This window comes from Spodoptera frugiperda, chromosome 15 (assembly GCF_023101765.2).
Source record: "Spodoptera frugiperda isolate SF20-4 chromosome 15, AGI-APGP_CSIRO_Sfru_2.0, whole genome shotgun sequence".
In the NCBI taxonomy this organism is placed as follows: Eukaryota; Metazoa; Arthropoda; class Insecta; order Lepidoptera; family Noctuidae; genus Spodoptera; species Spodoptera frugiperda.
The window spans coordinates 8,053,251-8,079,528 of NC_064226.1; the positions used below are offsets into that span (position 1 = coordinate 8,053,251).

Genomic DNA, 26,278 nt, shown 5'->3' on the forward strand with positions numbered 1-26,278 from the left:
TCAAAAGAAATAAGGTGAAACATGCCTACAAAAATTAAGAAACATTATAACAAGAATTAGTAAACGGTATCATGTTAAAGTTAAATACAATGTAATGAATATCATCTACACGCTTAATTGCCTGGTATATTGTTACTTTAGTAGGTACGATCAAATTGTAACGAACCCTATTTAAAACACCCCTCTTATTAAATGGTTTGATAAGTCTTCTTCGCAGTACTTAATTTCAATTTGTCTTGTTGTTGTGAGTGTTTAAAAATGTAAATATGATAGACTATTAGATAATGTAACGATTGAGATAAAAAGCTTTAAATACACTACTAGACAAATGTAACGATTGTGTCTCAAAAGTTAGTGAAGTCCTAAAATGTAAAGAAAAGTATTTTTTCAAACGATATTTCTAACGCTTTTTCGCACGCCACTTTGCATGATCTATGAAATCACAAACTACGATATTCCTAAGTCTCTTTTGTGTATAGTATGTCTTGATAGATGGTTTTCATTTCAGTTGTGCTTTATTTTTTATAAAAATACTTTGGCAAGTACTTACTTGTATTATGAAGCTCGGTACCTACCTAGTTACATAGATATTGTACACGCACAGGTACAACGATAAGGTAATAAACAAATTTTCTTTTGTTTCAGGTTTCAAATAATGCCTTTATATAAAAGTTATGACAAACAAATTCTTAATAGGCCATAATGACATTAACGGGGAGTTTTGATGACTCCATAACAACTGATAACTTTGAAAGATCGATCAATTTGGACTCGCTATATTGTTCTCATCTTTGGAAGAATAGCAATTTACGTAGTGCAATTATTACTGCACCGCCTAAGGATAGGAATGTAATAACATACTGTTACACTTGTAAAGGCAAAATAAGAAAATATGAATTGAAATCACCAAGAAACTTCACGCCTCATAATCATTCCACTCCTAATAAAGACATAGCAATAGAAAAAGATGAAACATTCGTAAATAACCGACAAGATGAAACAAACTTAGGCCAACCAGTTTGTTCGTATAACAATAACATTTCAAGAGACATAGAATCAGACCACACAAATGTGGAAAATAAACTACGCATTCCTTCCATTTCTCAACATATTGATTCCAGCTTTAGACAAAAATTTACTTCCTATGAAATGGCTTCTAATGACGTGAGTCGACAGAGACTGAGAAAAAACCTACGAGGTTTTGGATGTATAGTTAATTTTGCTTCGGCAGATAGTCCTGTGAAAAAGAGAACTCAAATACAAGCCTGCTCAATAAGTGTGATGATTGTAGCTATTGTAATTATAAGTTTTATTTTGGTCAATTTTACTAATCCTAATTTAAAAGGTATGACCAACAAGATTAGTACAACCGTAGTGCCAACAAAAAATAGAGATATCAATGTAACAGCTTCGACTAATCCTAATGTTCATATGGAGCTGCCATCAGAGTCAGATAATTCAAGCACTGAAGAGTATTTTACTACTACTCAGCCAGCCAATAGTTTTAGTACGGAGAATTCTTCATTAATTAGTGTTATATCAAAAATTCGTAAAAATATTAGAACATATCCAAAATTTACAAGTAAAATCAACGAAAGTGAAAGACCTAAAGACGTCAATAATCGAGACCTATCCCAAAGATTTTGCTCGTGCCAAAAAAATGAAATCTGCATGTTAGATGAAAACAGTGGCACTTCCGTCTGCAGAAAACCAATAGATAACGACGACCCGACAGGTATGTAACATGGAATCATTAACCAACTAAAAACAAACATTGTAACTTAATGTTTATGTACGTTCTAGTTGCGGGGACCATTAATCCCTTGAAAAAGTCTAGTTTAGTAGTTTTAAATTTTAATAGATTCTCATTTTTATAATTAATTATTTTCTAATAAACTGAAAATTATTTCTACAAAGTAATTTTGGGATTCATTATTATTATTATGCTGATATTAAAATAACCTAATCATTCTCCAGGTTGCGGAGGGTTGTGCGCCCTAGAAACGGAAGCTTGTCAGCTAGTAGATAAAGTACGAGGAGTGCGCGTGTGCCGCTTGTTGACGTTAGTGACGTGTTCACCAGATGAATGGCGATGTCGCAATGGTCTCTGCGTACCAGCGGAAGCTCGGTGTGATGGTTCTATTCAATGTTATGACCGATCTGATGAAACTTACTGTGGTAAGACGGTATTACATATTGCATTGTTTTGTCTCGTCAACATACACACCTACATGAGATATAAAGATTTACAGTACTAACTTACCTCAACAGAATGTGATCTGACGAAACAGTTTCGCTGCGGTCACTCCATATCTTGTTTCTCACATACAAAATTATGCGACGGAGTTATTGATTGCTGGGATGGATACGATGAAGTGAACTGCACAACTGGTAAGATTTGTAAAGCATTAAAACTATTGTTACTAAGATAGGTAATTAGAGGTAAGTGTACCTAAATAATAAAAAAAAACCTAACAGCATAACCCTAATTTTTTAGTCTTATCACTTTTAGAAACGCAAATGTGCGAACATTATTTTGATATTTTTTTCATGACTTTACAGAATGTCCTACTGACCAGTTTACTTGTACTGATGGTCAATGCATTTCGAGCTCAAGATTTTGTGATGGACTAGCTGATTGTGCTGACGGTAGTGATGAGCCTGATGGATGTGGCGGCAACTGTGGTGCTCATGAAATTCGTTGTAAGAATCATCGCTGCGTACCACGTACTGTACAATGCGATGGTACGGACAATTGTGGAGACCTCACTGATGAGATGCATTGTCCGAAATAATAAAATACAAATTGAATTACGTAGTATGTAACGTAGATAATTCAAGTACAGACTATTAATTTGCCACGTAAATGAGGATTTTTAAATAAATGGATTTTCGTAAAAGTCTGTAATTTTATTTCGGTAACTCCCGCAGGTTCCTGAATCCTGATTAGGTCAGGATGGGGGTGGGTGAATATTTAAGAATTTTATACATAACTACTTGCCTATTACAAGTAGTTAAAAGATAAGTTTACTAAAATACGTCACAATCGCTACGCAAAGTTTAAATAAATACCTTATTTCTGTATTTTTACAATAGTTAATAGAAAGAATGTCAAAAATCAACATAATTTAAAAATATTTAAGTGGAAGTGGAGCTGTGGTATTTACCTAGGTAGGTACCCACCTAATCATTATGAACCGTTATACCACACGGTTCATCTATACATTCACTTAAACCGGGGAACCAAGTGCGTCATAAAGAATAGGTATCAGATAATTATTTCGGTAACCTTATAAAAAAAAACAGGCACCTATCTTTTTGTGTCACTTTTTCAAAAGCAAAAAGGCTTTAATAAATATGGATTTCTACCTTAAATGGTTGGTATGGTACATTTAGATTAGTGGATTTGTTTCTAAGACTGGACCAGTGACTTATTGCGCGATTTGAATAAAAAGATTCATGATAATTATGATAAAGTGGTTTTGAATAGTTCGAGGCAGGAAGTGTAGCCGTGTGTACAATATTTGTCACATTTACTTACCCCTAACATTGGTACACCTTACAAATTGAAAAATTCCTAGGTTTTTTAGTGAGAGGGTAAAACACAGATATTGCACGACTTTTAAAATACAGCAGAATACGCTAAAATTAACTTTATTTTTGACATTTTAATATTAACTTTATTATTCTCGTAACATAAACAATAAACATCAGCCAACAGTATTTCCCGCCCACCCCGCTTATTTAATATTGAACATGCACAGATAATACAGATATCATACAGATACAGATATTAGATTGTTTTCTTTTCGATTTCCATTTTATTACCTTGTCTATTACACAAATTGATGAACCTATTCCTTGTCACATAATTAGAAATATTTCTGGTAGGTTATCATTTATCACTAAAATAATACGTTGTGTAACTGATTTAATTTATTTTTCGTTTCCACAAAGTTCATGTGTCGCGGTCTTTAGTCTATGAAAATATGTCAAATGCTCTTTGGACGGTTTGTCAATTCATTATCATTATCTGTTTTAGTCTATGGACGGCTTTCATTTCGCTATCGTTTCGTTTCTTAATTTCTTCTGCTTTCTATTTTATTGTTAGGCTTAATTACAAGCCTGAATTTAGATTTTCGGTATTCTAATCAGTTAAAATGGCTGATAGTGATGATGAGTACGATCGCAAAAGGCGAGATAAATTCCGTGGTGAACGCGGCACTGCTGAAGGTAGCAGTTATCGAAGTAGTGACCGACGCGAAGAGAGAAGTCGTGGCCGCGAAGACTGGTCTGAGAGGTAATTTTATGTTCAACAGGACGAATCAATCATTTGATCATCCTAGAACTTCATATTATTGAATTTGCTTCCAGATCCCAACCTCAATCCTTTGAACCTCCAAAAATTCCTGTCCAAGTTCCTAAACCTACAAAACGCTCCGTTGCTATCATTATGAGGTAAAAATACATCCAGATAATGAACTTCTTAAAACTAAAGCATTATACCTTTATGAGAATCCTCTTTATTATATAATATCAAAAATAAAATATTTGTCCCTATACCTGTTCTCAAACAAATCTTGTTGGTTGGCATAGATTATTTTGACCTATATACTTCTAAATGTTTATTTACTCAATATATACTTATATTGAGTAAATTAACATTTAATAAATATAATAGATCTGTGTACACCTCAAATTTTGTCTCATACTAAAGTAGAACTTTCTGGAATTCTTACCTGTCTAAACATTAATTATAAACAAGTAGTAAAATGTATTATTTGGCTGGAAGATCTCGTGGAGGTCGCTCTGGTCCTGACTACAGGGACTATCGTGGAGGAGCCAGCGCCAGCAGGGGATACTCACCAGTCAGAGGAGAAGGTCCACCAACCAAACGCATTAGACCTGATTGGCCTATTGATGACAGAAGATATGGGGGTATGCCACATGACTCATATGGGTATGGTTGGCCTCATGATCATTTTGGTCCTCATCTGGCCCACCAGGGTTATGGGCAACCTATGGCCCCTGTCCCAGCCAGGTAACATACAGTTTATAAATTGTATATATTGCATTTTTTTATTTTTTTTTTATTTTTACACAATATACTATCTGGTTTCAGGGATGCAGTCATGCCCTTAGGAGCAACAGATGGCCCTCCCACGATGATGTCATTCAAGGCATTTCTTGCAGCTCAAGATGATTCCATAACAGTGGATGATGCCATCCAGAAGTACAATGAATACAAGCTCGAGTTTAGGAGACAACAACTTAATGAGTTTTTCGTTGCTCATAAAGATGAGGAATGGTATGCACAACTAAAATTTTTTAATAATACTCATCTAGAAGCTACTTAAAATCTTGGGGAGAGAAATTCTTTTTTGCATGATTAAAGTAAATTGGGGCTTTAGATAACCATCTGTAAGTTGAAGAATCAATTACTTGCTCTTTGTATAATTTGCTGGTTATCGAGAAATTCTAAGCATGCATTGTACATGAGTAATGTAAAAATCATGACCTGAAAAAGTAGATCCCAGTTATGCTTAGAATTTTTCAATGATGCTATGCAAATGTTAACAATTACCTTTTTTCCTACAGTCTACAGTGTATTCGCGTGGATTGCTGGACATCATTAAGAAAATTTAATCAAACTTTATGCAAATGATTAAATGCTGTGTGTAGCTAGTATATTTCGCGTTGACCAGTAGCGCGCAATGCTACAGGTTTCGTTTCTGTTAGGGGTAGGGTAATATATTCCACATGTGTGGAACAGGTGAGATTATGAGATTTTTTAAATATATGTATACTAAGCAATTTTAGTTTTCTGTGACATGATGTTCAACCAGTCTGGATTTGTTACAAAAGGTTGTTTATTTCTTTATGTATGTAGTTTACTGAGAGACCGATTTTTAACTGTTTTTGTAATGCATCCCAATTTATGAATTCTCTTATAATGCTGATATTGTGTTTTTATTTGGATTCTGTTTTTTACACTTTGCGTTTCATTTTCACTTATTATTTATATCCTATTATTTCTTAGTTCACAACTGCATTAATAATATTGTAGATTTTTAATTTGCTGTAAGCAGTGTTCAATTTACTGTTTAAATAAAAATCGGTCCATTTATTTGGTTTCTTTAGAGTGTTATGGATGTCTTTAAATAAAACTGAGACTCATATTATTATTTTGTTTGTTAGGTTCAAGATCAAATATCATCCTGAAGAATCCATAAAACGCAAAGAAGAGCAACTTGCGGCATTAAAGGTAAGTTAACATTAGTGGAATAGATCCGATTCTTCATCCATAATGTATAAAATAAAATACTAACTGGTGTAATTTAAATTATTCCAGAATCGACTCAATGTATTTCTTGAGTTGTTGGAGAAAGGAGAACTGGATAAAGTGTCAGTAGACATTGACAAGTCTGACAAATTGATCAGGCTTCTGGACACTGTGGTCATCAAGTTAGAAGGTGGCACTGAAGAAGATTTAAAAGAGCTGGATGAACCCCCACCACAGGAAAATGCTGCTTCAAATGATAAAGCAGGTAATGGGTGCAAACCTTTGAAACACAATCTCATTCAAGTGTTAAAACCAAGTGTTAAAATTATTAACCTTTTATTGTTTTTCTAGACAAAACTGATTCTGACAAACCAGTTGTTATAGATGTAGATGATGTGAAGGTTAAAGAAGAGAAGGAAGAAGACAAGGTTTGTATATTTTTTTAATAAAACTAAACCTAACACCAAATTCTTTCATCTAATATAAATCAGCTTTTCGCTACACATCAAAGTGGCTTAAACTAAATAATACTACTATAGCACCTAACGTTTCATTTTTAATTCTATGGTTACTGGCGTTAATAATTTTATGGGCGAATGTCAGATATATTCTGAACACTATCTCTTCAAAAGCTTTTGCGTGAACAAATAACAACCATCCGCATTCTATCAACCTAACAATCATTGAATAATATCAAGTAGGATATACGACATTTGACGTTATAAACAGAAAGAAGAGAAAAAAGCGCCCGAGTCTCCGAAACCGACAGCGCCATTGACCATGGAGATTGATCCTCATTTACGTCAACTACAGGAGCAGGCGAAATTGTTCTCTCGCTTCAACTCTACAGGAACCGAACCTGAGCAGGAGGAAGTGAAGGAAAAGGAGAAAGAACCTCGTAAGTATCCATTTGTATCATATTTGTATAATTTATAAGATGATGTTTTATCTTCAATCAAGTACTAAACATTTCTTATCTTTCCGCAGCACCACCAGGGTCTTCATCCAGTTCTTCTTCATCTAGTTCATCGTCGTCCAGTTCAGAAGATGAGGGTGAATCCACCACTCGTCGGAAGTCGAAGTCTAAGTCCAAGACGCCTGATAAATCTCCTAAACAACAGGAAAAAGCTAAATCCAAGTCACCTAGTGTAGAGAAAATGGTTACAAATAACACTGAAAATGACAAGGACAAGGAAAAGAGTGGAGACGAGAAAGCTGAGTCAGTCAGTGACGTCGTTATGGAGAAAAAAGAGAGTCGCGCCCTACACAAAACAACTTCCATATTTTTAAGGAATTTGGCGCCTACCATCACCAAGGCCGAAGTTGAAGCTGTGAGTAATCGTAACTTATAATATACCATACTGTAGCCTGTTACGTGGTTTATCTCTTCTTAAGATCTTGTTATCATCAATAAAAGAATGATAACATTTTTACTTTGCCAAAGATTTTCTTTATGAAGTTATAAGTATTGTAATGAATTGAACTGCTTTTTAGATGTGCAAGCGTTACGGCGGTTTCCTCCGTGTGGCTCTGGCTGATCCTTTACCAGAACGTCGCTGGTTCCGTCGGGGCTGGGTCACCTTTCGCCGCGATGTCAATATCAAAGATATCTGCTGGAATCTTAACAACATCAGAGTAAGTTAAAAGTCAAACATCTAGCCAATTTTAATACCTTTTTCGAAATGTTTTTACATCAAATAGCTCAGATTAACAAGAAAAATCTTAAAACTAAGTTTGAAATAATCAATTAATATGAACTTTTCAATTCACAGCTTCGCGAGTGTGAATTGGGTGCTATAGTCAACCGCGACCTGCAACGTCGTATCCGCCCAGTGTCTGGCATTACCCTAGAGCGATCAGTGCTACGCGCTGACGCTAGGTTGGCCGCGAGACTAGCACATTTGTTGGATACGCGCACAAAACTGTGGCAAGAAAGCACCGACGAACAAAATAATGATGACCAGGCCAACCGTAATGAGGTGCAGAATTTAACTATGTACTTTATCTTTTTAATTTATATTTTTTTTTACATATTTTATATTCATATATTTTCTTTTTTCAGACCTTCAGCTTAAATTCAAAGAACCCGGTGCTCCATAAAATAACGGAGCATTTAATAGAAGAAGCTTCAACGGAAGAAGAAGAATTACTGGGTCTCGAAGCTTCATCAGAATCTGCGGTTTCTGAACAACCTGACCCGGAGCTCATTCGAGTTCTCGATCGTCTTGTACTTTACTTGCGTATCGTACATTCTGTGGATTATTACAACCATTGTGAATACCCTTATGAAGATGAAATGCCTAACCGCTGTGGTATTATGCACGCGAGGTCCGGACCTCCTGCTAACAAGGTAAATAATATTACAAATAGCCAAATATTATAACAATTTGTTTGTAATAGCAGTAATTATTTCTAAAATGTTTCTTACAGCCAACTCAACAAGAAATACAAGACTATGTGAAGACATTTGAAGGCAAAATGTCTGCCTTCTTACAAGACGTTAAACCACTATCTGACGAAGAGTTGCAAAAACTTGGAATCAAGGTATGGAGTGAAAATATTTATATCTTCCTATTTATTTACATACCAGTTGGAGATTGCGGTATCTTATTTGTAATTATTATTCCAACAGGATACTGACGCCGAAGTAGAAAAGTTTATTCTTGCCAATACACAAGAGTTGGCGAAGGACAAATGGTTGTGTCCTCTCAGTGGCAAGAAGTTCAAAGGTCCTGATTTCATCAGAAAACACATCTTTAATAAACATGGTGAAAAGGTAAAATCAATAATGTGTTATAATTGATTTCTTGTCTAAGTTTTAAAATAAATATAGTTCTTCTGAGAGTAATCCGATGGCTCATTTAGCTATTATCATTTTGATTTCGTTTTGACTAAAAATTATAATTCGTCAGGTGGAGGAGGTGCGTCGCGAGGTGGCGTACTTCAACTCGTACGTGCGCGACGTGCGGCGGCCGCAGCAGCCCGAGCCGGCCGCGCGCTCCCAGCCGCAGCCCGCGCACCCGCCGCCGCCGCAACCGTCAGTCACTGCACATGCTACTTAATAATGCCACCATATACTTGTGGACATCATGATAATGCTTTGTACCTATGCAAACAGTAGGCTTATTTCGTGAAATAAGAGTAGAAAAATTTCAGCAACCTTATTGCGTATTATCCCACCTGTCAGTTGGCGGTATTGTGTAAGATCTTTTTAGAAAGAAACCTTTGTTCAGTACATATTTTATTCAGCATTTCTTTTTTATGCTATAACAGTATACAACAGGTCAAGGCAGGAACTGTTTTGATATAATAAACTCGAAAATCCAGTGCCAAAATAGATAAATGTAGGTTGATCTGTTGGTGACTGTGCCAAGATAAAACGACTAACGTTCACTAAACGGGGAATCTTAGTATGAAGATCAGTACATAATGGCCGGTCCAGTCGGGCTCTATTAGATCTGGTTTCCTCAGCAGGTACGCTGGTGGACCGGGCGGGCCGGGTGGGCCGGGCGCTGGGCCTGCCTCCGCCCGCGGCTGGGGCTGGGGCGGCTGGGCCCCACCTGCAGCATACGCTCCCAGACATCCACGCTTCTCTAGACCAAGGTAACATTACCACCCATCATAAACTTGCTTTGACTTCATTAACTTATAATGTGGCTTTTACAAACGAATAGTAAGTATATATTTATACGAATTTTGAACATACATATAAGTAAGAAATGGTCACTTGTAACACGAAAATAAGAAGAAATTCGTTAGTCAAAGCCCTATGTCATTCCATTTCATGAACAAATTCTAAAATAAACTCGTATTATTACGAGTTTACGTTTATGTAGATCTTACTTTTTACTTATACGCAGTTCTCATAGTTTTATTATTCGTGGTTCGACTGGTTCAAGAAGTGGAATAAGAATTATATTATTTTTGCATCTTGCTTTTATGGGTATGCTTTTGTAGAAATCACATAATTTTATGTTTTTTATAATTCCATACATAAAACTACATATCTTTGAAAATACGAGGTACGATACGCGAAAAAGTATGTCCGTTTTAAAGGAAATACCTATCTACAATTCAACTAGAAAAAAATAGAGACCAAATTCAAAATAGTATTATCATTCGGTTGAAAATAAAATACATAATATGTATAACTTTCCATAATATTTTACGTAACGCATGTTTTAATTGCAATTTTCAAGGGAACAAAAGGTTTTTAGTCGACCATCAAAATATGCAGATTTAAATTCACGATGCATAGATGCAGTGTAACGATTCACAGTCTAGAATTGTAATAGGACATATTAGATCATTGGCAGACACGATTTACCAATAACAATAGCATTTCTGTCTGCTATTGACTTAGATGTGCACCGAATTGTATTTAAATGTCTTTCGACAACATTTTAACTTTGACTAAAAGATTACAATGAAATATATCGTCTATGTACTTTGTATTTCGACGTACAATTAGCTTTCTTTCATATCTTCGAGCTTTTACATCCATCTCCATTTCGTTTGAATTAGGTATTGTTTGCGTAGAAAATGTACATCCGTGTATAACAGGATTATTCAAGCAATTGTAAACCTAATTGCGAATATTACTTAGAAGACACAACATCGTTGTTTCATACGTTACCAAGTAATAAAAACACATAATGCAAACTTTATTTCTGTTTCTTAGTAAATATGAAATGTGATTTAAATAAACTTAACGAGCTGACGTTATCTGCATAACAATATTTGGTAGTCCGAATATCGCACTCACTCGTATTCGGAATCAATCAATATTTACCATTACTTAACATGTAATGCATTAATGTTCTATCATTTGATTACCACTTCCATAAATAACTTATGTAATTAGAATACCTGTTTACGGTTCGGTAGGATAATAAATTGTATAACGAAGTCTCTAACTTTTGTAACGACGTGTGATTGAGCTCGTCACTTTTTAAGATAAAATAAATATTATTCCAAATCTTTAAACTAGATAAATCAAAGATTATTTTATTGTAGGGGGAAGTTGGTAGTTCTTAAGTACGAAGTGGGATTTTGGTTATTAATTCATATTTTTGCATGATCTTACATTTTATTTATTACCTTTGTTTCACTAACAATAATTATATCATATATATTGCTTTATTATTAATATGGCTATGGTTTAATCTGGGTGTTTGCAACTTTTTGGGGTCATTAAATTCATTACAAAAGCATACTCGAAACGACAATTTGAAATGTCACATAGCAAATTTAACCCTATCTCTGCAAAGTAATTCCATGTGTTATTTCTGATATGAAGTTAACGTGCTTTAATTGACCAAGGTAAGGGTGAATATGCTTTGTGACATTTTGATTCGACACGGCTTTGTCTCTGCTCTGGTTTGCATTAACTCAAGCTAACATTATGGCTTCGCATCCTTTAAATTATTCGCTTACAGCGTTTGCGATGTACATTTTCTAAGTTGTAAGAAATAATTTACAGGGAAAATGTGGACCGGTCCCGGCCTATTATTGCATACAACGATCTTGACTTCCCGGACAGTGGTGACATATTCTAAACATGCATGCAAATGACATTATACAACAAGTTCGTAGATTTTTATTGTTATCATAAGCATTCCGTTATACCCGGTTATTTCAGTTGTATTAACTGATACACACATGTAAAATATTTACACAATTATACTTTTTAAATTTGTATAAAATTGCTAAATTATTTTAATCAAAAATTATGTACTTGATTTTAAATAAGCATGTTTCGTAAATGTCATTATATTTTATGCAATGTTAACTGGAACTATTTTAGATGTAGGTATAATAAAAATCTATTCAAATAAATGAAAATGTTATAATAAATGACTGTGAAAATAATTTCAAACTTCCATCATCTCATATAAATCCTTTTAGTCCTTTTTGTATCTAACAATAATCTTAAAGGGATACATTTTATATGTTTACAATATTGTCTTCTACCATGATATTTATTGTATGTTTTTTTAATAAACTGTCCGAAATTTTAACGACATACTTTTATTCTTACTCCTTTATTACACACCTTTATCAAAATTCGTTTCCCGGGAAGCTGAGATTTGAAAATAAATTAATAATTTCCTGAGTAGTTTCTAGCAGTGTGATTTGAGTTGAGTAGTAAATATTAGTGTTTGAGAGTGCAGTTGTTGTTGTGTGCTGGGTGAGTGCCACTAACGTAGCTAATGTGGTTGATTGTTAAAGGGGCGGCGCCGAATTTCGTCCGGTGATACACTACCGCGACTTGGACGCCCCGCGTGAACCCGACGAGTTCATATAACGAGGGCCCACGCCGACTAAAACAAGAATAAGTCACAAAAGCAATTATTTTTTAATCTTGTTAATAGATATATTACACGTTTTTAATAATCGTTGTAAATATTTTTATGTCTATTTCAAGTAAAGCTACCTAAATACGTGGTACGGTTATTTTAGATTTAAGTCGAATCTATGAAAACCTTAAGTTGTTTTATGTGTATTTTGCGAATACATACATTATTTTCAGTAATTGATATTTTATTTTATTTATAATTTAGAATGTCCTCTATAAACATCCTCTATGCATTATTATTCACAACACAACAAATTAATGCTTAATGATTCGACCAAGAGTACCAATACGATAAAAATGCGGTAGAAATTGCAAGAATCTATTCATTTACTAAGTCATTCTATAAAAAGTAATACAACATTAAGAAGCAATAATAAGTGATGGACTGTTATTACCAACAGTCATATTATTGAAATACAAGCACTGATAGCCTATTTAACATTATGTATTGGAACTGAACTGTGTGATGTCATACGCTGCGGACACGGAATTAACATCATGGAGTTCTTTCTAATAGCATTGAAACCCATTCGTTGTTATTATGACCTTTCTGTACGGTTCTTCGAAATTAGGAGCAAACAGGAAAATAGCAACAATTTTACGTGAGATATAAACACGAATAAAAAATATTTTACCTAAAGTTAAAGATGAACCGTCCTATAAATATTACTGTACCTACGCTGCATCCTTTATAAGGTAAATTATTATTTACAAAAACCTCGACCTCTGAAATCACCTTGGTCATACATTAGGCTGGAACATTATTGCGATATTGTTATATTCCTAGGAACGATCACACAAGTAGATGTTCTATCATATTTCCATTATATCTTAGCTAGTAAAAGAAATAAATTAAGCCATAAGAGGACAATCCATTACGTGACTGGTATTTGTATATTCCGTGTAATGCAATGTCGAGTGCACGACTTACTTCTTATGTATGGATGATTGGTACAAATATAGTGGGTATGAACATATATATGTGGAGAATTTGTGGTGAGAATGAGAATATCCATGCGACGCATCACCCGGATGTGTGCGGGTGCACGCTTGCGGTCACACGACAAGCGTCGCGAGTCGCCAAGTCGCAAGTCGCTACCTTCACCGCTCCTTGACAGCCCTCGCTTACGTCATTTAGATTTATAGGCCCTGTCGAGTTCTATTTAGATGCTTTATCAACATCTAAATCATTACCATAATTTGGTTTGACTCACAACTAAAATGCCATTCAGATATATGTACATAGGTATATCAAGTGACCTGCAGAATAATATGGATCACTCACCGCAAACCCGGATATATGTACGTCGATAAGGGTTGCTGCCAGCAACGTTGGAAACTAGTAATAAATGTAATAATCGTATTTCGCCAGTTGTTATTGAGTCCTATTTTTAATTATTATTTTTTTGTTATTTAATCATTATTTTTATGGTAGGCTTGCCTCCTTTTACTATCTACTATACACCGATTTTAAATAAGACTTGATTTGTAAATATAATAAAATAAGCATTATAAAAGTAACCAATTTGAACTCATTAAAGGGTACATAAGTAGGTAGGTACGCAGTAAGTACAAGTATAGTAATTGCCCTTTGTTTAAGTAATAAGCTCAAGTTTAGTAGGAAACACTTATTGCGTAATAAATAGACATTATTTGGTCAGTTAGTTACATTAGGCGTCATCAGCATCACTAACTAAAAATAAGTAGAGAAGTTATAGTTTGTTCTACCTGTGGACTGTAAACTTGTAATCTAAGTTATAAGTAAAACCTAGTCTAACTCAACCTACCTTTTTTGGGATTTGTTGAGAATTTTGTCATCAAAAAGTTTATTTTGCCTCGGGGCTAATGGGATTATAAACCATTCTTGTATCTTCCCAATCTAATCTGGGAGTGACTAGAAGTAAACAGAAGAAGAGAAATAGATGATAATGGTTCACACTGAATATAAAAGAATGTTATATATTTTTTAAATATCTAAATTATTTCAATAATATTTTTAACATCACTGTGAGAGCTTGCAAAATAGCAAATACCTAGATAACCTGTTTTTGAGGGGTCAAGCTATCTAAGTATAATAACATAAAAAAGACACCTAATGTATTTACGCGTGGGTAGGTGGCACCTAGCTACATAAATATAATGTAGTTACTTTTTTCAACTTGAACTTGAACGAGCGACTATGTGACAATTTGAATAAACCGATGACTTAAGAAAATGAGTAACCACAGCAATGACAGAAGCACATACCTATTGTTGTTACCTAGTGACTTATCTACAATGTTTACTAATTAGTATCTTCCTCACATCGCATCGCAAACTTAGGTATATCAGTTTATATGTAGGTACAATAAAAAAATATCAGGACATCAATTGAATGTACCCACGTACGTACGCGGTTATGTCAGCGTGTTTTCCCGCTTACCTGCTATCCTTCACTTTTGGATGACATATGATTGAGTGACGAAATAGAAACAATTTTTAAGACTTTAACTAAGATAATAGATATTATTGTTAGGCAACTAACATTGTTATGAGCACTATGAACGACAGCTATGTATCAACGTGCTGTACAGCGCTTTAGTGCAAGGGAAACAATACTTACTGCCTACGCTAATACAGCCTCTGATTCGCGGTAATACCAACAGGTTTTTTGCTATAATACGCCGGCGTCTATTTGTGTATCGCTTTATAAAAGCAAGCGGCTGCAGAACAAAAACATAGTGAGTGAGAAGCTTCACAATGATGGAGCTCACCTGTGCCTTCGTACTGTTATCGGCGAGCTTAGTGTGTGCCACCCCCTACGGATATGGGGTCAAGGGTGGAGCATCCGCGAGAGGTAGGTGCTGTTTATTTACTTGGTGCAGAGTGAAGTGATCGACTTTATTTTCATATATTATTATTGTTTTGTAATTTATGAAAACTTTGCTAAAACATAAGATGTTAGGTAGTAAGTAAATATTTTGATAACAAGATTATTAAAATTTTTACAGTTCTTTATGATTGAATATCTATCAGAGTGAGAAATAAGTGATAAACTTACAATAATGTTATGATAATTGATCAAGTTCATATTTAATTTACTTTAATTTATAGGATTTACGTTATTTTGTACCTAAGTGATAGGTAAATAAGATGCTATTAGGTAGGTAATATAACCTACATATTGTTGTTTACCATTTATGATTAGATAAGTATATTATTTCCATTCATAATAACTCAAAAGAATTTTGCGATCATGATCAGGTATTTTTGACAGTCGTTTAAAACAATGTTAGATAAATACTACCTAGGTACCTAACTATAGATTTTTTGTTTCAGCGGATTCTAGTGCTGTCGCTGGAGCCTTTGGAATACCGGTTCCAGTGCCATTAGGAGCTAGCTATTCAGGAAGTTTTTCTAAATCGGCTTCATCCAGTTCATCTTCCTCGAGTTCTAGTTCAAGTTCAAGCTCCAGCTCATTTACCTATAGTGGCTCCGGAGCTGGTGGTTTTGGATTAAATGGCGGAGTGCACGGGGGTGGAGATTGCTCGTCTGGTAACTGTCAGACTGCCGGCAATAATGACGTACAAGCTCAACACGGGTCTGCTGCTCATGGATACAATGCTGCTAATGCAGCAGCAGCAGCTGGAGCGGGAGCTATATCAGGTTTAGGATGCCAAGGACTAAACTGTCATGAGAATACTGAAAAATGTGCGTCAGGACAATGTAAACCACAATCAGAATCTGGAACTGGAATAGATGCTAACAAATGCTCATCAGGCCAGTGTGGTTCTAGTGCAGGACATTCGTCTCCTTCGGGATACGACTCCAATGACATTCATGTTGCCAATGGTGCTTCGAGTTCTGCTCACAACAACAAAGATCATTCTTCTAGTATTGACAAAACGTCAACAACTTTGAACAACGCTGGTTCAGATTGTTCTCAGGGAAAGTGTGGCGCATCAGGGCCTTCAAGTCCAGCTTCTAATTACTATAATCATGGTTCAGAAAATTCGAATCAAGGATTGAGTGCATCTAACAAACAAGACACAACTAGTGCTGGTTTTGGCACTAATACACATTATCCGAAACCTTCTACATCTTTAGAAACACCTAAATTAGGTGAAAAGTGTACCTCAGGAAATTGCAATGCTGAACCAGGAAAGCCAAGTTACGAAAGTTCGCCATCCAGTTACAATGTGCCAATTCATGGGTCATACAATCAACCTGACATAAAGCCCTGTAATGGTGGTAATTGTCATAACCAACCAAAGAATACACAAGCTACCTCATACGGAAATTCACTATCTTCGAACGCGAATCAACAGCATGGACATCATACCGACGATTATATGACATCAGGCTCGTCGTCTTTAAACAGTCCCAGCTCAACTAATTGTGGAGGATCAAGTTGTTTTGGGAAACCAAACAGTCAGGTAGCAACCAGCCCTTCATTTTCTTCAAGCCCCACTAGCTCTAACTATGGGCAATCACCATCGACCGCTCCTGCTGTAAGTGGGACACCCTGCAAGACGCCAAATTGTAATCCTCATTCCTCAACTCCATCAGGGTCTAATGTAGCACCTGGACATATTGGGCATGATAAACCGTCTGAAACATCAAATGATAAACTTCCAGCATATACAGGAGGTTTTGGTGGTCCAGCCGGTATATTAAATCCTAATGAATTTAATGCTCCTTCACCAGTTATCAACCCAAGCCATGGTCATGCTAGTACAGGCCATGATGGAAAACCATCATATAACCAGCCAGCTGCAAGTATTCCGGCTGGCTGTAATTCACCTAGTTGCTCTGGGTCTCCTTCCGCTTCTGGATCTAATGTGCCGACAGGTACTTATACTCACCAACCTACCGAAAAATTACCAGCATATACAGGTGGGTTCGGTGGTCCCGCTGGAATGCTGAAACCTACTAATACCAATTCAAATCATGCTCACCCTGGGAGTTCGTCGTATAATACACCACAACCTAGTAACATTGGGGTAGGTTGTAAAACAGGAGCTTGTGGTGGATATTCACCTACTGTAAGTGCTGTAAGTGCACCTACTGCAAGTGCTGCATCTGGAGCAACAGCACCGTCTGGATATTATGGCACAACGAAACCGGTCACTGGTGTGAGTGCACCTAGCGAAAAACTACCTTCTTATACTGGCGGGTTTGGTGGCCCTGAAGGAGTATTTACCCCTAATAAACACGATTCTCATATAACTGGACCTAGCAGCCCTGGTTATACCGCTACAGGTTCTTACAATATTCCGACTTCCGGTGGCATTAGTGGAGGTTGCACAACACCAAACTGTTATCCTTCTGGAGCAAGTACTGCTGCAGCTAATGCTCAAACTGAAGTATTTGGAGTCACAAAACCAAGTTTTGGTTCGCATCCCTCAAGTGGAACATCTCCTTCTATTCATACAAGCGGTTACGATAAACCTTCTGGAGCACACGGATCTGATGGAATTAGCTCTCCTGCATCCACAGCAAGCTATATACAGTCACCATCTTCCTCTGGTCACTCGTCTGATTGTCAAACAGGAAATTGTGCCATTTATCCCAACAGCGGTCCATCGGCTGGTTCCAATGTGCACTCTGGATCATTCGGTTTAACCAAGCCTAATACAGGTGTAAACCCCACTGGTCCACCACAACCTCAATATACGGGTGGATTTAGTGGACCTTTTGGTTCAACTAAACCTAATGAACACGTTACCCCTTCAACTGGCAGCGGATCAATCAACTGTAAAACGCCTAACTGCGTAAATTCACCCACAGCTGGTGGTAGTGTGATATCTGCAGGTCATTATCAGTCTGGAGCCAACGCTCAATCTGGAGCTAATGCTCAATCTGGAGCTAATGCTCAATTCGGAGTCGCTGGTGTTAAACCTATTCATGACAGTGATGGAAAGCCAACCTACACAGGCGGTTTTGGAGGAGCATCTGGCTTATTGAAACCTAATGAATTTAAGATGCCAGCTGTTAATCCTATAATCAATAATAAACCAATAGTAAGTGCCTCCCCTACTGCTTGCTCTTCTGGAAATTGTAACCCTCACGCTACCGACTCTTCTGCTGCACATTCTCACAGCGGTGCTACAAACGGAGCTCATGCTACAGCAGCAGCTGCTGCTGATGCTCACGCCGTTGTATATACTGGAGGGTTTGGAGGCCCACCTGGTGTTCTACAACCATATGATGATGGCAAAATTGGACCATTACCCACCACTGGAGGACACTTATCTCTAACAACCGGCTCACATGGAGATTCTCACAATGCTAACGTTAACTCACAGCACGGTACAAGTTCCGGAGGTTACAATGCCCCAACGAGTGGAGCCCCTGTAGCTCCAGGAGCTCACGGCAATACAGGTGCCCATGGTGGTAGCGCTGCCGGTTACAATGCCCCAACGAGCGCTACAGGGACTCTAGGAGCTCACGGCAATACAGGTGCCCATAGTGGTAGCGCTGCCGGCTACAATGCCCCAACGAGTGCTACAGGGACTCAAGGAGCTCACGGCAACACAGGTGCCCTTGGTGGTAGCGCTGCCGGCTACAATGCCCCAACGAGTGCTACAGGAGCTCCAGGAGCTCACGGCAACACAGGTGCACATGGTGGTAGCGTTGCCGGCTCTACGGCATTTGCGGGAGCTGCAGCAGGTGCTTCAGCTGGTGCCTATGGACACAATACACATGGATCATATAGTCATGGAGGAAATGTTAAGGGCGGCAGTCCGTGCGGCGGCGGCTGCGGTGGATCAGGTGCAGGATCACCTCATGGTGGTGCCTCTTTTGACTTCAATCTTGGACAACATGGCTTTCCTAAAATCGGTTTCGCCGATGCATTGAGTGGAGCTGGAAGTTTGTCAGCTGCGACAGCCAAAAGCCTGGCTGGCGCTTTTGGAGTGGGAGGCAGCTTCGCTGGCAGCTCCGCAAGCGCACATTCTTCTTCTGGTGCATACACTAAAGGAGGTAAGAAACTTTAAACTTTTATCCTTACAGTACTAACTTGTTACCGTACTTTATCAAGAAGATCTTTTAAACAACATTTAGATATTTACAACAAATACATTTTGATAAAATTACATCGTAAATACGAAAACCGGTTTCGATAAAAGGAGACCGTTTTTTCTGTTCCGTGGAGATATCCCATTTAATTTTCTGTAGTTCATCAAGCGTCTCTAAACATTATCATGTTAAGAAAATAGAACCACTATAACAATTTTCACACCCACTGTAATAAAAGTTTACCAACTATACCCGTTAGCTACATAATTTCTTTTAATTTGTTTCAGGTTATGGAAAGCGATAAATGGCGAATTACCTACTACTTAGTATTTTTATGAAAACGAAGACTTATTTAATGTAACTTTTATTATATTTTAAGTACTTACTATAGTCGATAAATGTTGTGATAACAATGTGATAAATAACTTTGTCTCAAATAATTTGACATGATTATATACTTTATTATTCAGAAGTGCCTTATTTTTGTATGAAAACATAAAACGATCTAAATAAATGCGGAAATAATGTACGTATATGTAGCGTAGTGAGACAAAAATGAGAATCATTAAAGCATTATGTTAAAAGCAAATAAAAAAAATATAACTTACTTAAAATGTTTTCATTCTGCCTTTTACACGATTACACCTTTATCTCAATAATATTCTCTCTCAAAAATCTTTGATTAACAGCTAATTTCAAATGTAAATATCTAAGTATACCTTGCCTAATCCCCATAAAAGTCTACATTTTGTGATTGAACTTATTGGCTTTATTAGAAACATTTTTTGTTTATTCATATTTCAAAGCTAGTTCTAAACGAAAACTAGTGTAGACATGTTTTAGACAAGATAAATATTGAAAGAACTCAAGAGTATTGTCCTGTCGTCTAAACATTACATCATTAGTAAACATATTTAAAAAAGACCCATTTAATAAAATAGACTAACAAAATACTTTGATAATTTTATTCATTAGGAAGTGAAGATTTACAAGATTAGATATTATTATCTAGTATAAATTATTCGTGAATAATACAAAAGCATCGTGTCTAGCCACTCCCAGTTCGTTAACAGACAAAAGGCAAATACTTAATATTGTTTTAAAATTAATTGTATTGTTTGTAATCATTGCACTGTTAGGAAGATATTACGTCATTTTCTGATCCTTCCCACGCACATTTTATAAAAGTTTTATTCTTAAACGACAACTACAATATAGGTAAGTAAGTATGTACATATATAGGGATGTATGTACCTACCTATTTTGTGTTTAACACGCTACGTGGATCGCTAACGAGGTATACCACAAACTTTTTGCTCTTGGTACAACTTTTAAGATTAGTTTTTAAATATCAATATTCATTTTAAGAGACAAGTCTTTGCTATGTCTGTTACAACAACAAAAAAATTAAACCAAGTAGAAAAACCATTAACATTGATATTGGATTGAATATCCTTTCACAAAGTGGTTAATAAGTTTACTACAACTTCAGATTACATTACTTAATGAGCCCCTATAGACTGTCATAGAAACAGTAATCATAATGCACACTTTAATGTAAATACATTGTTATAAATAAGATAAATACGTAATTATTTTATATGCTATCATTATATACTTTGAAACAGAGGAACAACAATGATTGTAATTACGCGCAGCCTTCTAAGGAGATAAACGGAGGACTCGTACTCATCTTATACTGATCATAAATCACTTGAGCCGTGTCATATATGTTTGCTGATATAATCATCCTTCTCTCATCCATTGTTCATGACTAGTTCACGGATGCTGTGCAAATAAATTATTCATAAACGTTCGACATAAACTTATCATCACCACCTACTTGTCAATCTCATTAGTGTATAGGGAATTAATTAATTTTAAAAGCGTTTTTTATTGTGCTTTAAATACTTATTCGTCCTTTATATTTTTTGTTTTGATCTCCTTTGGATGGTTTAGGTACAAACCACCGTACTCAGGGTTTAATGGTTACTTTACCCAGTCCTTAATAATTGTTTTCGAAACGAAATCGTTACAAAGAAATAGTTTAAGTAATCATTAAATGTCCCTGAATACGGCATATAGTCACTTAGTTGGTAAGTTTTCTCTAAATCAAAAAAACTGAATTAAAGATGGTGACATCGATTCCATTTGTTTCTGTTTTCGTCAATCTGTCACATCGGATTTTTTTGGGACAAGCTACCTTCCGTACCGCTGCAACTCCTGTAAGCCAGGATCTACAGTAGATACAGCCATGAAAACACCGGAACACTGAAGTCGGCGAGTTTCAGGGACATGAATGACTGTCTTGAATCCTGCAACTGCACATCCCTGTCTTGCTGGTCGGAGTTTTTGGTCCATAGGTCCAATGTACCTACCAAGACATAATAATCCTAGCGGACCCGACAGACGTTGTCCTGTCTACACGTCTTTAATTTGAAAATATTTTTTTAATAAGCTAAAACATTCTGGACCTTTTTGATAAAAATTATTATTCAAATGTTATGACAATATCTAACGTCATAATATTTGACACTGCGATGGTAGCTCCGTCTGTTGTATCCAATGTAAAACATTCCAAAATCAACAACTACTAATAAATTAAAAGTTAAAAAAACATTGTCCGGCGGACAAAATTGTGAATCTAAACCATTCTCAGATCCTCTTGAACACACATAAAAAAATTCATCAAAATCGGTCCAGTCGTTAAAGAGAAGTTCAGTGACATACACACTTACAGAAGAATTATATATATAAAGATACGTAATGAAAATCCCACAGTTTCTATGTGTGCCCATGAACCTACAATTGCCTACGTAAGACTTTGTACTGCAAGTCGTCGTCCTTCTAATTAGAATTATTTCAATGGTATCTATACAGAATGAATTAGGAATGCGGTAAATGTTATGCGACAGTAGGCGTGTCTTATTTCTTTAATGATTTTATTATATAAGTTTCAAACATAAATACATTGTTTAAAACCTTTCTAGTTTTAGTTTGTACGTAAATCCTTTTTTGCCATACATTATGTTCATTTCCTACAGCATGAACCTCTAAGTATACTGAAAGCCCGGAACGAACTGATAAGTAAGGCAATGTATTTAACATTGTGTCTCACAAAGCCAGCAAATAGTCGGTATGTTGCTATATTTAAACCGATTTGTACTGTACTGAAATTTTCAAAATCATTCTCGTACCTATAATTCTGATAGATATCGGTACCGTTATATACCTAATTACCTCCTCAGTCGCATTCGTGATCCCTTTTTTTCGATGATAGAAAATAAACAAATGACTGGACCTGGGTGAGCTGATGTAACAATTAATCAACAATCATTTTGCTAATAATTTTTTATATTAGAACTCTAAGTAGTACGTAACTAACGTACTATACAGTCTAGGTGCTACAAAAATGTCTTCAGTAGACATTCCACCTCAGTCAACCGCCGTAAAATATTATTATTATATAAAATGTATTTTTTGCAACATTTGTAGTGATGTCTGTACTGAGAACACACCTACTTAAGTAGCCGGCATGCGTGACGCTGACCCTGATTGGTAAAAAACAACTCTATATAACACCACCATGTTGGTAGTTTAATAAGACATTTTACACATTATTATTGAGAGGCAATATGGGCATGGGTAGCAGGATGCGTGCAAGAGGATATCAAGATGACACAAGCTATTGTTTCAGAAAATCTGTTAATAATAACAAATATTATGCTATTCCTATAAGGTTAAAATCCAAAGTCGGTTATCTCGGTACCTAAATATTTTTATTCCTTATTTAGTAGATATGTGCGTCAACGAATCCGGCTCATGGTAAATTGGCAAATTATTTTAAATGGTTAATCTATCCGCACATTCACGTGTTTTGTGGTTAGACCACTTCAGAACAATTAAAAACTAAAAAGAATTAATAACTTTGTGATTATTAAAATTGTCTAGAGATAAATTTATAGGACGTAGGACGTTTAGACTTCGAGTGACCTTTAAATCATCATTATCAAAGCCTTTGGTGAGGCGAGAGGGATTGTCAAATTCTTGACTGACTAAAAAACCACCGCGTTTTCACTCCTGCTTTGCCGTCCGCAGCTCCGGGTATCTTCGAGCAACCTGATACCAGCTATTTCCATACTTTGTTGCATTTCTGTCTTTGAATTATCAAGTATCTTATTTGATTTTACTTGTGTATCTATTTCAACAACACGCTTCTAGGAACATGAATAGGATAATCGTAAAATATAATGTTTAAGCGATCCTTGCGCTTTCCAAGAAACGAGATGTGTTAAAATCTTTGATATTAAGAAGGTAAGGTTACAGTGAAATGTAATGATAAAGTAACAGGATTTGTTTGAACTGGCTCTTAAGTTGTCATATTTAGTGTTTAAAACTATTTTGATTAAGATAGGGATTAAATTTATTCCTTAAATATCGGATACAATTTCGTAACCCGTAGTACGGACTCAAATTAAATTAAAGAGGAAAATAATAACTTCGTTTATAATTAAATATTAATATATGTGTAGGTATATATAATTACAACGTCACGCCTTTTATCCCCGAAAAGGTAGGCAGAAGTGTGAACACCCACTTTTCACCATTTGTGTTTTCAGTCCCATATGGCAATAAGCTCACCCAGCCTATTGCCATATGGGCACAATTCTAGACTCCGTGCTACTACTGAGAAATTTTCGAAAAACCGAAAATAGCCTAGCCACACTTTTGCTGGCCCGGGAATCGAAACCGAGACCTCTTGTCCGGTAGTCGCACTTGCGACCACTCTACTAACGAGGCAGTCCATATAATTATAATATAAACTAGCTTTCCGCCCGCGGCTTCGCCCACGTGTAATTCGGTTATATATAGTTGTGTAGTAGAATGTTAAAGAGACGACTGAAAGTTGTCATACAAAGTCTTTTTTTTTAAGGATGGGAAATCATCAAATGACCTCTCCCGCTCTGGGTGGAACGGAAGGGAGTGTCAGACTTTTACTGACTAAAACCCACCTCGTTCCTTCAGTTGCCCTTTGCGTTCCGGGGCCACGGTATCTCGTTAGAACTTTCCCGCAGCCCCGGCTCAGTTTATCCCGTTTCCCCCCTTGGGGGTTGACATTTCAAAAATCCCTTCTTAGTGCTCACTTATGTTACTAAAGGAACCTCTGTTCAAAATCTCAGACTCCTATACCGAGCGGTTTCGGCTGTGCGTTAATAAATCAGTCACCCAATCGCACCCCTAAATCACGATTGGAGGGTAGCTTGAAAAAACTTATAATGTCAAACATATTTACTTGCCTATGTATGTGTTCATGCCAAGTTTCAAGTTTATAAACCCAAGGAATAAGATTTTTCATAGAAACGTTTTTACCCCTTTTCCCCCCCTGGGGGTTGAATTTCCAAAAATCCTTTCTTAGTGCTCCCCTACATGTCCCAAGGAACCTACATTCCAAATTTCAGCTGTCTACGACCAGTAGTTTCGACTGTGCGTTGTCTGTCAGTCAGTCACTCAGTAACGGAAGAGATTTATATATATAGATTACAAACCGAAAGCATGGAATGGAAAAGTCATTCGTAATAAACTCCTGAAATCAATAAAAAATATGCATGTAATCGTGTAGTACAATGTACTTCTCCGAATAACATTACAATAGTTTTGTATTGTACATACGTCTTGTAAATCCCGTAGTTCAACGTTCTTGGGGTTTCGATTATTTTATTCATAAACGATACGGAGTTCCACAGAACGTGATCAAAATATCCGGCTTCGAAAAATAACTGGTAATGTTTTACTCGTAAGTGTATTGTAATTAGATGAGTGAGTCACTCCGGTATTTCAGCACATCGTCATCCAAAAGTGAATTGTTTAGGAGCAAGGTTGAAAGGAACCGAGAAAAGGTCTATGTTAATTCATATACAGAACTATAGTTCTAGAATCGACAGGCCACCTGCAGCATTCCTATAACAAACCGATTTAAGCGAATACCTTCACTGGAACGTTGGCTTCATATAGTTCGTCGTTCCACACCCACTTGATATCGACTAAGGTTGGTCAGGGCCGTATCCTGTCATACAACATTATATCCGTAAAAGGTACTGTATGTATCAGTGAATAAATATTACGCATCCATTGCGTGAATATATTTTTTTACAGCATTCATTAAACTTTTTATAACATTCACTTACTATGTTCATGCAAAAAATGCGGCCCTACTACATTCCTTTTATTATTATTACATATACTAATGTTTAGCATATAAATATGTACTTGATGATGTTGATACAATTTGTATCTTACCATATTAATAATAAATAATGTATATTCTAAATGTATGAAAATATTGTACCTACTATGTGATTAAAAATCAGTAACTGCATATTATGCTATATTTAATGTAGGTTTTTGTTCTGCTTATGATACATTTTCATAACAGAACGACTAGTAAATACTGTATCTTCTTCTAAAAATGAAATCTGTTCGAGCTTCTTAGAAACTAAAACCACAGAGGTGTGTGAACCAAAAAACGCAAATGATCCTAAAAGCCATACAAAGATCGATGACAGGTTTTGAGTAGTTCGAATTAATCATGTATGTATAAATAATGTTAAACGTAGGTTTTGTTTAGCTAAGATACTTTT

At 36.1% G+C, this 26,278-nt stretch overlaps 4 protein-coding genes across 41 annotated transcripts in view; 3 read left to right on the forward strand and 1 right to left on the reverse strand.

Moving 5' to 3' along the window:
• Positions 1–2,324, reverse strand: part of LOC118270137 (sphingomyelin phosphodiesterase) — a 39,939-nt gene extending 37,615 nt beyond the window's left edge. Inside the window, exon 1 of the mRNA XM_035585609.2 lies at positions 2,264–2,324. The gene's annotated coding sequence lies outside the window, so the exon portion shown is untranslated. The remainder of the gene's footprint in view (positions 1–2,263) is intronic.
• LOC118270167 (atrial natriuretic peptide-converting enzyme) overlaps positions 1–2,900 on the forward strand; it is a 29,275-nt gene extending 26,375 nt beyond the window's left edge. For all 5 annotated transcript variants that reach the window (XM_035585614.2, XM_035585634.2, XM_035585625.2 and 2 more), the window contains exons 2-5: positions 646–1,735; positions 1,978–2,178; positions 2,272–2,391; positions 2,563–2,900. In XM_035585614.2, coding sequence (XP_035441507.2) covers positions 703–1,735; positions 1,978–2,178; positions 2,272–2,391; positions 2,563–2,795 — 1,587 coding nt within the window. In that variant the 5' untranslated portion in view covers positions 646–702 and the 3' untranslated portion in view covers positions 2,796–2,900. The remainder of the gene's footprint in view (positions 1–645; positions 1,736–1,977; positions 2,179–2,271; positions 2,392–2,562) is intronic.
• Positions 1–12,818, forward strand: part of LOC118279610 (serrate RNA effector molecule homolog) — an 18,383-nt gene extending 5,565 nt beyond the window's left edge. For 2 of the 27 annotated variants that reach the window (XM_050698979.1, XM_050698964.1), the window contains exons 8-16: positions 7,271–7,614; positions 7,778–7,918; positions 8,056–8,262; positions 8,346–8,633; positions 8,714–8,827; positions 8,916–9,059; positions 9,196–9,320; positions 9,755–9,886; positions 11,766–12,303. In XM_050698979.1, the coding sequence (XP_050554936.1) occupies positions 7,271–7,614; positions 7,778–7,918; positions 8,056–8,262; positions 8,346–8,633; positions 8,714–8,827; positions 8,916–9,059; positions 9,196–9,320; positions 9,755–9,886; positions 11,766–11,841 (1,571 nt within the window). In that variant the 3' untranslated portion in view covers positions 11,842–12,303. Of the gene's footprint in view, positions 1–4,028; positions 4,301–4,792; positions 5,042–5,122; positions 5,309–6,198; positions 6,266–6,352; positions 6,549–6,634; positions 6,712–7,012; positions 7,182–7,270; positions 7,615–7,777; positions 7,919–8,055; positions 8,263–8,345; positions 8,634–8,713; positions 8,828–8,915; positions 9,060–9,195; positions 9,321–9,754; positions 9,887–11,765; positions 12,304–12,514 lie in introns of those variants that run through there. The other 25 variants (XM_050698960.1, XM_035599286.2, XM_035599257.2 and 22 more) reach the window with 24 other exon arrangements.
• Positions 12,819–15,085: 2,267 nt separating this feature from the next.
• Positions 15,086–20,247, forward strand: LOC118279601 (hornerin-like). 8 transcript variants are annotated; one of them, XM_050698595.1, is made up of 5 exons: positions 15,086–15,477; positions 15,960–19,004; positions 19,083–19,160; positions 19,239–19,604; positions 19,928–20,247. In XM_050698595.1, exons 1-5 carry the CDS (start codon positions 15,381–15,383, stop codon positions 19,942–19,944), a joined length of 3,603 nt encoding a protein of 1,200 aa, XP_050554552.1. In that variant the 5' UTR covers positions 15,086–15,380; the 3' UTR covers positions 19,945–20,247. The 8 variants fall into 8 exon arrangements, with proteins under 8 accessions (XP_050554552.1, XP_050554549.1, XP_050554547.1 ...); XM_050698592.1 differs by having other exon boundaries at positions 15,960–19,160; XM_050698590.1 differs by lacking the exon at positions 19,083–19,160 and having other exon boundaries at positions 15,087–15,477; positions 15,960–19,082; positions 19,161–19,604.
• Positions 20,248–26,278: the final 6,031 nt, after the last annotated feature.